The 15312-nt window shown below is 43.3% G+C and overlaps 1 protein-coding gene across 11 annotated transcripts in view; it reads right to left on the bottom strand.

Annotated features, from left to right (window-relative positions):
• The window catches only part of LOC135944397 (transcription factor SOX-5-like), a 169544-nt gene that overhangs the window by 17721 nt on the left and 136511 nt on the right, over window positions 1-15312 (bottom strand). For all 11 annotated transcript variants that reach the window (XM_065491293.1, XM_065491299.1, XM_065491294.1 and 8 more), the window contains 2 exons: window positions 14588-15055; window positions 11929-12079 (listed from right to left, as the gene is read on the bottom strand). In XM_065491293.1, the coding sequence (XP_065347365.1) occupies window positions 11929-12079; window positions 14588-15055 (619 nt within the window). The remainder of the gene's footprint in view (window positions 1-11928; window positions 12080-14587; window positions 15056-15312) is intronic.

Genomic DNA, 15312 nt, shown 5'->3' with positions numbered 1-15312 from the left:
CTCGCGGTTTTTTGTGTTGTTTTTCGCACTTCCGCATTTGCATTATTCGCACCCCGCGCCAGCAGACACTCGAATGTGAGGTGCCTCGGAAAATATTCACGCATTTCAGCTTGTGACAAATTAGCGTCAATTCCATATCTTTTGAATTTCACCGCATTTTGTCTCGGCAAAAACGCGTACAATCAATTATTTTTTCACGTCAGTGGTGCTTGGTTGAGCTCCCTCTGATCTTTGATGAGTATTGAGCTTTCAACAAAACTTCAAGAGACGCGAGAAATGAAAGAATTTTCCAAAAAAGCTGAACATATCAAACAGCTCTAATTTAGATTGTGAAAAGACAGATTTTTGCTCAGACACTGCGATTATATTGGATGATTCTAAAGGAAGATTATTTAGCAATAAAATTTGGCCTCACTTATTTCTTTTAAATAATATTCAAAGAAAAAAAGGAAAGGGTAAGAAAATTTGCTGTGTAAGTATGAGTTGAACGGAGGGAGAAAAATAACAATTTTTAAAGATGGAAATGTGTCGGCTGTTGATATTTTTAAATTTTGACACAAACGCGCTGTCAGATATCGAGTATTTTGCTATTTCCGCTATTTGATAAAGAAGGCTGCTGAACCGAGTAAGCTCAATTCGTAAGGGCAAATCTATCCCCATGGTTTATATACAGTGCGTCAAAGCAAGAGCAGAACACACTCGTCTCTTTGTCGAAAGTTTGCTCGCTCATTACCAAAACACGCGGCGACAGTCTCATCAGCATTCTAAATACGCGATATTGTGCAAGCAGCGGCATCAAAGGGGTATTATGTGCGTCGTATTAATATTATTTGTTGTTGCCATTATGGTATACGTGCGCTCGGCTCGCTTTTGCATTACACGTGTAAGCTGCGCAGAAATTTGATGATGTTGACGATTGTGCCATTGAAATTATTGTCGCTGCTGTTTGTGGGAGTTGCTTTGTGTACACATTGTGAGCTGCTGCCATTGCAAAACGCTGCCATTCAATTATGTAGATATTCCACCCTGTGCGCTACTGTTGGGTCGTCGTTCCATTATACATACACACACAAGTTCTCTTGTGAAGCAGGCACCCAACCAAGCCAACCACCGGGACAAACAAACGAGACACAACACGCACAAAGAGCACATCCAACTATAGATCGACACGGGTTTATACGCATATTATAGCAAACGAGCACTTTTTGCTAATATCAAACCCAGCAAATTGGGCGTTTTTACCAGCCATTGATGTATTTTCGGTGAAATACAAAACGACGGCTGCACTGAAACTTCAGCCGATTATCCGATTAAAGTGTCAAGCGGGAGGAAGATCGGGGTTGACGGCTCCATCCTCGCACTTTTGTCTAGATCTCTTCCAATTATTCGGCGAAGATGCCGAGCGCGCAGCCGCGGCAAAATCTCTCTTTCGAAAGCTGTCCAGCGGAATTATACGCGAATTCCTTTATTGCTGGCGATAACGAAAAGAGATGAAGATTTACCGGAGCGGCAGAATGTGGAATAGATACGTGTCTCGAGAAAGAGATCACAAGATGTTTTACCCGGATCACAAAGATGAAGAGAGCAGCAGCAGCGGAGACCATAACCCACACCTGTTCGACATTATCTTTGTGGAGAGCTCCAAATTTTTAAAACATCCTGTGTGCGTGTCACACATACGCACATATTTTCTATTTTTTGTCACCGCTCGGGTCCGATGTGAGCAAGAAGCGGGAAAAGAGAGGACACTAGCAGCAGCTCAGGCTCTTCACTTTTGATGAAATAATTACTTGAGCGTAACATCTTGTTCCTCTCAGTTTGTGGCTGTCAAAAAGCAGCGCCTGTCTTATTATTGAAATGGAACAATTATACAAGCGTCAAATTTATTTCGGAGGGGTTAATTTGGATGGAGAAACGGAATGGTGTTAAAAAATGATGTGCCTCATAAAGCGGGATTTCCTCAGAAATAGATCAACGCGCGCGGATGGGCTCTAAATTAAATGCATAAATTTAAAACAAGAGCTGACGTGCGGCGACAAACACCGAAATAGAATTTTATGGAAAATCCGATTCTCCGCTCACTTCACTCATTCGGCGGCCGCCTTTTAATTTTTACTGTTTCAGGAAGATATGAAACCGTGAAGGGAATAATAAAATCCGATACCAGTGAAAATTTTTACCGTTTAACATTCGCATTTGTTATGGGTGTCGCTCCGGTTTTAATTTTTACGATCCAGCGCAGGTCTCACGCCAGCAGGGTATATTTTTACGCAGATAAATGCAGCTTTGCAGAAGTTTGTGTGCCTGCGCCGCTCCAGCAATGAAAGCATTGAACCGAGAAAATGACGGCGTGCATGCTCGAGTTTGACGCGAAACACATGGCACTCCCACACTCGCATTTCAAAAATTTACACGGGGTGAACCCGTGTGTAGCAAAAAAGCTTCGAGACGTAGTGTGAGCTCGTCGAAAGAAGTAAGGAGAGGAGGTCAAGAAGAAATCAAAAGATGTAACAAAGTATAGGCTCTTGTTCATTTCCCTTGTACCAAAATAGCAAGAGAATTTTGGATTTAAATATACTTTTAGAATAATCAGAAATTAGTGAGGACGACAAATTTTATTTTGTTTTTCAAAAACACAGACTCGAACTAGTTGCCAAAAGAAACAGTCATTATGAGAAGAGCACACAAAGAGCTATAAATCAGCGTCAAAATCGGCAGTAAAATCACTGTCGAGATCATAAAAGGGGGCCGACGATTGTTTACAAAGGCGTTCCAAAGAGTGTCATCACAGTCGGAATCTAGGCGAAATCTAGTGACATAAGTCATGGTGCATTTTTTGAACAGCGGCGGGTATTATAAACACAATTAGTCCTCCATGCATGGTGATCTGTTTTATAGAAACTTTTGTTCTAAAATTAGAGCGGTGCGGCAGAGGCGGCCGCGCGGCCCCAGATAAAAGAAGAGTTGAGTGGCTGCGTTTTAAATAAAATATTAGACGAAGCAGCCGCCGCTGTGTTCTGCGAGCTATTATCCTCATCTCGCGCTCTTAAGAGCATTATCAAAAGCACACACAGAGCACAAGTACTGACGCCACAAAACTAGACGCCGCGCTCGCGTTTCTTTCTTGTCTTTTTGCCTCACCCCCTTCTTTCTTATGGCGTGCTTGCGGCGTCAGATAAAAGAATGGTTTTTCGTTTACACTGAACAGACACCTAAGCTCACTTTCCTTTTCTTTTTGCAGTCTACCAACTGTGCTTGAGATTTATTGCTCTTGTAAGCTGAGAGCCGGCGAGAATTTAAAGTGGTTTTGTGAAATTTGGTGTCATTTGGATGGAATGTGCGCTCAGCGAGTGTGAGAAATCTTTACGAAAATTCATCTTCCGAAGAGCTATCTGGTCACGGCTCAAAGGTCCGCAAAGGGAAACAAAAGTTGGCCGCATAGCCTCTATCTTGGCGAGGATCAGAAAACTTTAGAAAACGGATTGCTCTGCTCCGAGCACTTTTCAATCCTTGATTTTTCTTTCACCACGAAAGGAATTTTCTGAAATTCTTTTCCGTAAAGTAGCTAACGCAGAAAATTAACAGTATATAAAATTTACACTTAAATGCGGCGCGGCTAGCGTCAAAAATGATGCGGTGCGTTAATTTGGCCATAAAAAAGCGCATGCCAGAGCGGTATCCATGTTTCATTTCGCAATCGGACGACTCTTTCACAGGACCTCTCGACCCCCAAGTGATGATTAGGCAAGCCGGCTACCTTTCTGGGTAAATTAATTTTTATGACCGTCTTTTTAGCTGTGCGGACTGCTGGCAAGTACACACACACACTTGCGATGGATTAATTAAAAATTTTCTCTCCTTATAATCAGGCAGCTCAGCATTGATTCCTGCAGCTATAAAAGCGAGGCAATAAAATCTCACGTGACGCGCGGTGATGTGCAGGACGCGCTTTGATTTCTTACTTTTGTGTCGCGTCCTTCCCGCGTGTATATCAAAAAACCGGTTCGTTAATAGAAGAGGAGACGTGCACAATGCACATAAATCTGCGATGATATTGCCGCTTTTTAGTAACTAAGTGAGTTTCTTTTTCTCTCTCGCACAGCTTTGATCATCGGCATTATGATGATTATTACACTGTGGTGCCTCCTCGCTCGATAAATACAAAACCGAAACTTGTTTAGCCTTGCTTGCGATTTTCTTATTCTCGCGCTGATTGTGAATGTAAATGCGAGCCGGCGATTTTTCAAGTCCATAAACTTTAATTGCAGTATTATTCGAGTGCGTGTGTAATTTATTCGAGGTTGGAGTCAGAGGCATTGATGAAGACTTGAAAATGTGTCTTCATCATCATTATCAACAGCACTCGGCACTATCTGACGATATATGTAAAGCTGCTACACCATTCATGTGTCTCTTTATCTTGGCAAATTATTTTCTCATATCTAGTTCTCTGATGAATATAATAATAAGTGACAGGTGAATTGTAAAAAAATCCTGGTCAAAAATGAAATTTCAGCATTTTGAAAATAAACAATTATTTGTTTATGCAAAGATAGAAAAAGGTGAAAATCAGTAAATAAATTAATTTAATCAAAAGAATGCTGCCAAATCACATTTTTGTTCTAAAAATATGCTTCTTTTTCTGATCAACCGCGAGCAATTTTTAAACACCTGCAAACAAGGAACGATATGCGAATTGATTGTTTCGCACGTGCAAATGCGGGGCTGTTGCCGAGAGCGAGTGGTTTGTATGTAAATATACGCATATTTATATGTGTGTGTTTGCATCAGCACAATATTGGCATGCTCCGATAAATTCCATCAATAATGTACAAACACAATGGCAGCACGCCGCGGGCAAAAACAAATAAAGTCATTAGCGCAGGCACACACTCACAAAAACAAGCGACGGCAGTACAAAACGTGATTATATATGTATATTTTGCTGCGCAGCCGACTCTTTCGAACGTGAAAATAATGCTCGGAACGCATTCAAAAGCACTCGCACAAAATATACGTGCGCATGTACACCAGCTTTTTACATGCACAACACACGCACACACAATTTGAATTATGCCGCTTTTTATTTCGCAACCCTCTGTGCTGGAAAATTACAAAAGCTCGCTCCAATACGCTTCAGATTAATTTTTTCGCTCATTGTCGCCCAGAATAATGAAAAATTACAATTTCGGTAGGATAAAGCCCGGGGTATCTGATTTTTCAGATTCCCATCGCTTGTCATTATTTCCGATTTTCATTTCGTGTGGGTCGCTGAAGCGTTGGCATCATTTTGATGATGAAACGCGCGAATCCGCTCTCGGACGTTTTGGTCCCTTTGACTGTCATCCACGTTCGTTTTGTTTTTGCTGCGACCAATCAAAGGGTTTTATACGCCAGCACACAGGCACCATCAGCAAAAAGGGTTTTATTTTATTTACAACATTGAAAATTTATCACAAGTCGCGCTTCATTATCACAATTCCCGGAGTGTAAAACACGTGTGTTCAGCGCTGTGTGAATATTTTGCGGTTGGAGTGACGCACACGCATATCGGCAGCATTTTCGATTAAGTACGCAAATTTATGTCAATTCGCATTTGAAAGGTTTTCGGTTTTCATCAATCCTATTGAAAAATGATAAATAAATAGCCAATTTGACAGACGCGCGCGCAAATAATTCTCTTTGTAGCGTGTGCGTCGCGTTTCAATTACAGACTGTGTGCCGACGGGTTTTGGTTGAAAATTTACACTCATGCTTTTTAATTCGAAAAACATTCACTGAAAGCGTTTTTAATTACAGGAGAATGACTTTTTCAGTTTGGTTTTTATGATACGGGAAATCGGTCGTTTGTATATAAGCAAATTTGCTTTACATTTCACCCTTCCTTTCTGGGACAGAAAAATGCACAAACGGGCGCATTTTCGACTCGACGCACAACCTAAAAACCGAAAGAGCAGAGAGTTGCGAATTTCCGAGCAGTAGCAAAACACAACAAAGTTAGTGTGTGCGTCTCTCTCTCTCTCTCAAACTTGAGCCTGCGGAGAATAAAATGTAAATTTGCGCTCACCAGAGAGTGAGAGAGAGGAAGGAAAGCTTCAGCAAATTCTGCTTAACAGAAACAAAATGGAACTCGCAGAGCGCGCCGGAAAGGATCGGGAAGCTGCTCTTCGCTCGCAGCTTTTCACGGAAAATAATTGTACGGGAGAACAACACGGCACAAAGTGCTCTCTGAATACATTTGTTCGCTCTCGCTTGCTCGTTCGCTCTTCTTTCCCATTCGACAGACAGACGGAAAATAATAAAGCAAGCGCCGGCAGCAGCAGCAGAGAGAACGAACCAGAAACTCGCTCGGCATCCAACTCTTATTTCCCTTTGTGAGCCGCGGAAAAAAATCAATTCGCAGCGCGAGAGTTGAAGGCAACATCACCACCACCCTGTGCTAACAGGAAAATCGGGCGCAACGCTGATTCCACGGGCACAAAACGAACGAGGTATATATTCATGCAAAAATGCTACGTTTCTTGCCCGCCGCTGCTCAATGCCTGAAATAATACCTATTTTGAAAAGAGCAAGCTCGTTCGCTATTCTAGCCGTGTTATTAAGAACGGACCACTTTGAAAGATTGGCGTGTAATTTTAATTCCCCCTTTGAATTGGTCCGGGCCCGTCTCCTCTCTCTCTCTCTCTCTCTCTCTCTCTCTCTCTCTCTCTCTCTCTCTCTCTCTCTCTCTCTCTCTCTCTCCGTGGCAAAGGTTTTATGTGGGCAAAGACAAAGCGCGACATAAAAGAGCTTCTCTGTTTATTGAAACTCTGGCGATTGTAATTTGTGAAAAATAAAGGGGGCCCGATGAATAGCCCTGGCGAAAGAGCCTGTGTGCTTGGTGCATTACGAGGCGCACCGTGGTGGAAATTGTCTTTGTGCCGAGCAATGCCGATTAAATCCTCTTACACGAACCGCGTGCAAGCGGCTGCTGAAACAGCGGCACAGCTAGCGGACGCTTTAAAATTGAATTCGAATAAAGGGCCCTGTGTTCAGGCACTTTTTGAAAGGGAGAACTTACGCTGACGTGGCCCTGCGGATGCTGATGGAACAGTCTTTCAGCTCAAGGAAAATTTGTTTATTATAATAAAAAGCAGTGGGTTCGATAAGGATTTTATGAGGAAATTAGATGCTTCTTAAGAAAAAATAGGAATGCAATACATATTGAAATGCAAAAAGGTATCAGGGGAAGTTTTTCGAAAAGAAGAAACAATTTAAAATTATTGAGATTTTAATTTTTAGCAATGATGTAAATTTGTCTGGTACATATGTACAAACTTAATTTTATGAACGACTAAGAAAGCGTTATTTTTTGCCTTCAAATAAGACATTTAAAGATATTTTATCTATCACGTCATTCAACCAAACAAAATAACATTGAATTAATTTCCTTGTATTAAAATTTTCCATCGATTATTTTCATCTGTGCACGGAACACAAGGAAAATGCACCGAATCAACTCCTTTCCTGGCGTTTATGCAATTGAAGACGCGGACGTCTGGCGAGTTGCATACCCTTCCCCTGGTGCGAGCGAGTATCGCGGTGCGCGCGCGGATGCGACTCTGCTCGCCCGGCCACAGCTCAGCAGCCGATTGTGTTGGCGGCGCTTTGTCGACGCGCAGCGAGAACAATAGCTGCTGCACCTGCCATTGTGGAGCGCCGCCCGCAGCCGCGGCGCCGCCCAATCAGCGAGCGCCGTCGCCGCCGACTACCTGTTGTCCCGGCCGCCCGCTATTGTTGTGCCAGGCGCAACGGCTATTGTGTCTCTGCGATTCACAGAGCAGACGCACCACAATGGGAATCTCACCGATTCTTCTCTGCTCCAATCGGCGGCGCGCTGCGTTCAGCCAAAAGAGTGATCCGCATGCCCGAAGGAAAGTGGGAAGGCGCCACTTTGGAGTTTGAAGGAGGAGTTTGATAATTGGACCTAGCGAGTTTACACAATATCCTTTTAACATTTTTAAAGGGACTATTATTAAATTTTAAAAATTCCACGGTCAGAGCAAAAATCAACGCAATTTTGAAAAAAAAGCACAAAGATTTACCATAAAATTATTGTAATTTGCATAACTTGTCAAAAGCCCTTGGATTTTAATTATTTTAATGTTTTGGGATGCATTGGTTCAGCTCGTATTTAGTGCACTTCTTATGATTCGAATTAAAATTTAGTAGGAGTTTCAAAAATTCTACAAATGATTTGTGCTCGTTGTTGGCAGAAAAGTACGATCTGGATTTTTTCAGTATCATTTATTATAAATGAAATGGTGTCTGGTTTTTAAAGGTCACGACCCCTTCTAGTCTGAAAGCCAAGGCGCCGAGCATCAGACAAAGCCTCTTGTTCTCTGGCAGGGCCGTGAATGCGCAAGTATTGTTCAATCTGAGACTCGCCAGCTCCACCAAGGAGTCATCTGTACACTACTTTAGTTTCAAACTGGAGAGCAGCATTCCGACACAATCATTATTCAAAATTCAACCTAACAATAATTTTGTGTGATGCTTGTTCTTAAATTTATAATTTAAATTTAATATTTTTATATAAATGATAAAAATAATAATATAAACGTCCACCAAGCAAATAACACTTTTCAAGGTCTCATCCAGAAACAGCTAAATGGTGAAATACATTCTGAAGCTTAGAGACTGTATAGTGAAATTATTAATGAGTTACTTGTCCCTCGATTTATGCTTTTCACACTCATCGTTTCATTTCAATCTGCACTGAGGTTGGAGAGTACAATAAATATTCCTTTTACACTTGGGTATTTCGGTGCAAACCAATTAGTTTCGTCGTTTACAATTCACGGTTTATTAGTAATTTTCACTGCACGTATTTAGTTTCTAACTGAAAACTTTTAAATAGAATTTCTGTGAAGAAGACGAAGCACCGTAAATTTATGGGAGATGGCGCAACTTTGTAGTAAAATGTTGCATGGCTGTTGGAAGCGTATCCCCTTACTTTTATATGATTTATAACTCACAGTGAGTGCGCGCGGTGTGTTTTAATTGCGCTGGAGTACCGCATCCGAGCATCAATAATAAATTAAATACAACGGAATATAAGCCTCACTTAAAGTAGCTATTTTGAGCGGCGGCGAGGGTGTTGGCGAGCACGTCTCACGCTGGAGCCAACCATGTGTGCATTGTTACTAAAATAATAATTGCTCAAGTAGAACACGCCTCTAGACTGTGGCAGCACAGGCAAGAGAGGCAATGTGGAGACTGGAGGACACCGTATAAATAATTCACCTTAATCGAAGGTTATCAAATAATTTAAACTTTTTAAGGTCAGAAGCACCTGTATGGATGATTAGTCGCATTGTCCAAATGGACTGAGAGCCGAAAATGTGCTAAAAAGTCGGCGCCAAGTATTGGTGTAGCCACATCGGCAATTAAGAAACACCATTGCAAGTCTCTTCTTAATTGCAGGGAGTTATTGGCTATCTACGATTCTGTCAAGAAGTTTTATTTTCTGTTGCACTCAACACAGTGGCTCTGATTTTGTTGGAAATATATATGTTAATATATTTTATTTTTTTATTTATCCCTCATTGCGTTTGTGGAGATAATTTTACAAAAATTCTGCTCCAGAATATTTGAAGCAAAATTCGGATTTTAAAAAAATATTATACGTTATAACATTCATTCATTCCCTGGCAAGTGATGGCCGAAGAGCGATATTCGCATGTGCAGTTCGATCGCCAGCAGAGCAGCTCTTTGAAATGCTGCGCAGAACAGAGCAGCATTATCTGAATACCATTTTATATATGTATACTCTCTTCATTCCTCCTTCGTTCGTGTTTGTCTCCTTTCTTTTGAAGAGTTTGCTTTTTATCTGCCCTCTTTCTTATTTCTTTTATTCGCCTGCGCAGAGAAGAAGAAATTGGAACATAAAAATAATGCAGTGGGGAATAATAAGGCGGAATAAAAGATAAGGCATCCTCCGCAGCGCCTCTCTTTCGTATGTAAGACCATGACCGAAGCATACTCTCTTAGTGTCGAGTTGTATGCAAAAACAAAAACCCGTCCTCTGATCGGGCCAGCCAGCCAGTCAGCCAGCAAGCGAGTGAGCGAGAGCAGAAGCAGAGAGAGGAAACTGGCATCAGCGGAGAATACATTTTCGCAAGAAAATACTTTTGCTGCGCGTCTCGCTCGGCATGCATCCTCTCTTTCTTAAATCGCTCTCTCGCGACAGACAATAGGATTAAGGGTTGAATTCTATTCATGATTGAGTGAGGGAAAATATTGTGTAACTTTAGAAGATCAGTACCGGTCTGTGAGAAATCCGATATGCGATAAAAACTCATTGAGCATCGCGCGGAGAGAGTGCGAGCAAAGAAATCCGGCGCTCGATGATTAATGCATGTGAATGTATCCGCACGTTTATCTGCAGATCGCATCTCGATTGTACGAGGTGTTGGACTCTTGGCCAGCACCGGAGCAACAAAATGATTATAACGTACAGATCATTAAAAGCTATTATGCGTAATTTAATCAAGCAGTGCTTGAGAGAAAAATCCGGCGTGCACTTTTGTCGCGCAAACATCATTTGAGAGAACGAGGGAGAGAAGGTGACACATTTATTATTTCGGATTTGAATTGCTGCTGCTACTTGCTGCCTGTCTGTCAGTTATCTCGGCAGCAATCGTGTTACAAAAGTTATCAAGGCGCAACTTAACCCCTTCCGCGCGCTGCTGTAGGTATTTCATTGTGCCGCTTTTGCCGCGCGGCTGCTGTGCTGGTCAAAACCACTTTAAATAGCTTTTCACGCAAATACAAAACACGTTCTTAACACCTCTCTCCTGCTCATTATACTTCTCGCTCTGGTCTTTTTCCAACAAAAACGTCTCGCTCTCTCATTATAATGCGCGAGATTATTTCACAAAGATACAATTCAACCGTGCGTCGTGCATATATTTTAGCTGGTGAATGTGTCCGCTAGAGAATGACGTGTCACTCATCTTCAAGTGCGCCCAGGCGACGCACCCATCAAAAGCAGTTTGGAAATAAAAAATTGTTGACAACTTATTCGAGTGAATGAGTCGCATTGTTGCCCTCTCGAGAACTTCGGCCCGGAAGAAAAGGGCATTGTGAGGCGTTAAAAGAGTGCGAAAACCAGTTGAAAAGAGAAAATGCGCAAATGCGACGTGCGTGTATCAGTGCACAAAATAAAAGCAAGGAGGAAATTGGACACACGTGCGTGCACTTCCGAAAATCACAAAAGCGCTTAAGCCGCTGGACAAAGCGCAATTTTCGCGCTGTGCCGTGCGGCGCGGGCACAAAGTTGTTAAAAAATTCTCTAGACCGTTTCGACAACCAGTCTCATTTTTGCAAATAAAAAAGGTGACACGATGTGGACAAGCTCGGAGCTGCGTGTGTAGTTTTTACTGAAAAGTCCCGCAGTAACGAGAAGCACAAGTCGCGCCGCAGTGGACATGTGACACTTGCTCAACGCACTAGTTGCTGTAATGTAATTCGCACACACGGCTAGCTAGTTTAATTTGCGCAATTTATTTACCTGCCGCTGCGTCTGTTCTGGGCGTACGCGGCGGGAAATAATGAGCGGCTGTGTCGGGCACAAATTATTTTAAAAAAGGAAATTACATCACAGAAACAGCGGGGGTGCTATTTGAAAAGGCGTGGCTCAACTTAAATTGCATTCAAATTTAGGAGATGTTCCTAAGAGATGCCTGATTGCGCAATAATAATTTTCTTCATTAACTGTCTGTGCCATTTGCAAATAATAATCCGCAAGAAGAGAGTTGAATTTTAGAACAAGTTTTGGGGATTTTTCATGTCCAATGCCGACAAATAATTCGAACATAAAATTTACTCTTAGACAATGAAGAATAAATTTGTAGATTAATATGATCGTGATCAAATCATTCCTACCTTGCTCTGATGTTCCTGCTGGATGAGAAGCTGGTCCCTGACCATCTGCAGCTGCAAGATCATCTCGGAGAGGCGACGCTCTTTCTCGACGAAGGTCTCCCCGCCGGTCAGGGCGTGCTGCAGGGCTGTGCCTGGATCCACGTCAGACTCGCTGGTGGGAAAAAAAAGAACGGAGGAAAATGAATCAAGGCAGATCAAACGGTGGAGTTGCGGAATGCAAATAGGAGGGAATAGCAGTGCGTCCCCGGGGGAGGAGAGAATCGAGAGCTCAATTATTCACCGGCCAAGAGAACGATGCTTAAAATTCAGCGCGCTCGCCGATAATGCGGCGTGGACAATGCAAAGTGCCTTCGGAAAACGACGGTGGCGGCGAGCCGAGCGGGGAATAGACAAATGCCGGTGGCTCGTCCGGCTGATGAATAAATTATTCACCTGCTACCCCTCGCGTTGTGCATTATTCAAAAATCGGGACTTTTCAGCAGCACCGGCACATACAAAAAGCATACGTTGCTGGGGGTGAGTGAGAGCAGAGAGTGTGTATGTGCCTTCTGGCTGGCTGGCTGGCCGGGTTGGTCAGTCAGTTTTTAAGTGGGCATTCCTAGGCAGAGCACGCGGTGTCGCATATCAACTGGATTTGCACTGCTTGCACGTCAAATAAATGCAAAATACGCGACGAGACGACTGCTCTGCTCTCGAAACTGACGGAGAGAGTAAAAAAACGGCTCGCCATTTGCACTGCTGGAAGAAGCAGCCCTTTTCTCCGCGCCGCTTTGAGAAGGAATACGTAATCAGGAAAAATAGAAAGCAAACTTTTTCGTACGTGCGTTATTGGAGTTTGCCACCTTTTGTGAATTTGTAATAGAGCTCCGGAGCACGTGGCTTCAATACATCAAGGAAAATTCCGCACAAGGAGTTTTAGTTGTTGAAACGAAAAGAGGAAACACTATACACCGAGTTTCAACCAAGTTAGGCAATGTCTTGACAGATGAGCTGCACTGGTTGCATAACACTAGGATATTGTTTAGCACCACTGCATTTTGAGCAGTGGGAAACCCCTCGCTTTCTCCCTACGGAGCATTCTCCTGATCTCGCGTCTTTCTTTTGCCTCTCTTTCTCTCGCGCACGTAGCAGATTGTGCTATTTCCAGCAGACCTGTGTACGTGAATGTATTATTTTTAATCATTTGTTATCTTTATGAAGGGTCTGCTGCTGTTGTAAACAGAAGAGTGAGGTGCTCGCATAGAGCAGCGAGCAATTCTTCTTGAGCAATTATTATTTCTGTGCCCTGTCTGAGGCGCAGCGCCGCGTCAATATCGGCCCTATTAGCCAAAGCAAAGCCGTGCCGTTGGCCGGCAAAGTTTGCTTCTGTAATATCAGCCAAGAGCCTGCTCAATACAACGTTCAATAAATGTGATGTGTTTGTTATTTTTCTGGCGGCGCCGATCTACCCAGTTTACCTCAGACGCGCGCGTGGATTCTAGTCGCAAATGCCAAGCTGAAAAGTGTTCAATTCTCCTTTTCAATTCAGAAATTTGCAAGCCAAACGCAACTTACGCGAAAAACATAATTAGTTACCCCACCTGGAGCATGTAAATGTTAATAAGTTTTCGTCTGGTTTGAATAGATCGTAGGCTGCTCAGAATACGTTAGCCACGAATAAAATAATACACGCGTGTAAAACAACGTTCATTACAAAACCATTCGTAAATCATCTCGAGCAGGCTGCACCGTGGCGAGGTGTATTATAAATATTCTCGGAAAACCACGCAAGTTCAAGCAGTAAGCAGCTCTTGCGGTGGTGCTCGCGCTTCTCTTTTATTTTTAACTCTCCACCGTGCTGGAATCTTTTCGCATTTAATAATGAAAAACTAAACCTGCTGTTGCCTAATTTATTACACGGTGGCCCCGGCTATTATTTATCACACGGCATGCGCGCAAAGACGCATTTCGCCAGCATAATTATAACACACGCACAACTGCTAAAATAGAACAAGCCGCTGTTGCTGCTGGAGAATAAAGCATCAGCAGGCTGCAAATCTTTCTGTGCCGTGCGGGGCGAATTTGATACTCGATCCTGCTCAGATACCTGCTTCTTTCAGCGAAAACTTCAAAGGTAAACACGGTCCACACGCACGCACGGAGCACCCCATTAGTCTGGACTCTGGCGGAATGCTGCTGAATTCTCTTCTTTTCAAAACAACAGTTTTAAGTTGCAGCGAGCTCGAATCCTATTTTGACGGCGCTGAGGGAGAAAAATGTTGCGCGAAAATGACTCATATGCTTTTCCTTTTTGCGGCCCTGGCAGTTGGTGGATTAAAGTGTCCGTCAAACGAGCGAGTTTCAGTTACAACTTGTTGGAAATCCGCAATTAGATTGTCCAATATTTTGTTTTGTATTTTCTAAAATAACTTTTTATCGAAAAACGAAGCTCCATTTACACATATTCATAAATTGACCACACGTAACGTCACAAAAAGCAGCCAACTAAATATTTAAAGAAAGTGAAATTTTTACGGGAAATAAAAAAATAATTGTAGGGAAAATTATGTTAGAAATGGATAACCCTCTCTAAACATCGAGAATGAGTAGGTGTGGGATGTTCTTCGAACTGAAGTTTATTTACTAAAAGTAGCAGTGTTAAGTTAGACAATATACACACCTCGCCGACTTGGGAGTCGTGGCGGGGGTGGGCCTCTTGTTCTCCTCTTTGATGGTGCTGTGGTTCATTTTAGAGGTGAGTCGCTTCAGGACATCATCCATAGTCCGCTTGGGCAGCAAACTGTTGTGGTTGAGGCTGGACGAGTTATTGTTCAGCCCCTTCAGCTCGGTGTCGTACTGCAGACGCTGCTTTTTGGCGCGCAGCTCGTGCTCTTCTTCCTCGTCTTCGTCCTCTTCCTCGGGCCCGCTGCTGTGAGGCGACTTGTCCTCGCCGAACGAGGCCGGCGGCGCGGACGCGACCTCGTCGCCGCTGTCGTCGGCGCCGGTCGCCGCCACATCGCCGTTCTCGCGGGCAGGCGAGTGGCCAACTTCTCCGTTTCCGGCGGACGCGGCCGAGTAATCCTGAGGGGCGCCGCCCTCGTGCAGCTTGGTCGGGGGCGATTTGCGTTTCGACGACATTGTGCTACTCCTGGGAACAGAAACAACAAACACAAAGTTCAGTCGTCGGCTCTTGGGTTCCCGTACGCGAGTGCGAGCAACAGGAAGTGTTGAGAGCAGATGAGAGATGGAATTTTGGGGGCTGCTGCTGCTGCAAAGACAAGGGCTTAATGAATTTTTGCGCGCATTTTTTCTTCCCCTCTTTGTTTCAGGCGTGAGAAAGTTAAAAATCCGTTCGTTTGAGTGACACAGACCATCCCGCGAGACTCCCTAATTATATTTGGGGAA

The sequence above is a fragment of the Cloeon dipterum genome, chromosome 4 (assembly GCF_949628265.1).
Source record: "Cloeon dipterum chromosome 4, ieCloDipt1.1, whole genome shotgun sequence".
Classification (NCBI taxonomy): Eukaryota; Metazoa; Arthropoda; class Insecta; order Ephemeroptera; family Baetidae; genus Cloeon; species Cloeon dipterum.
Note: the sequence above shows the minus strand (reverse complement) of the source record. Positions and strands in the feature narration are given on the sequence as shown.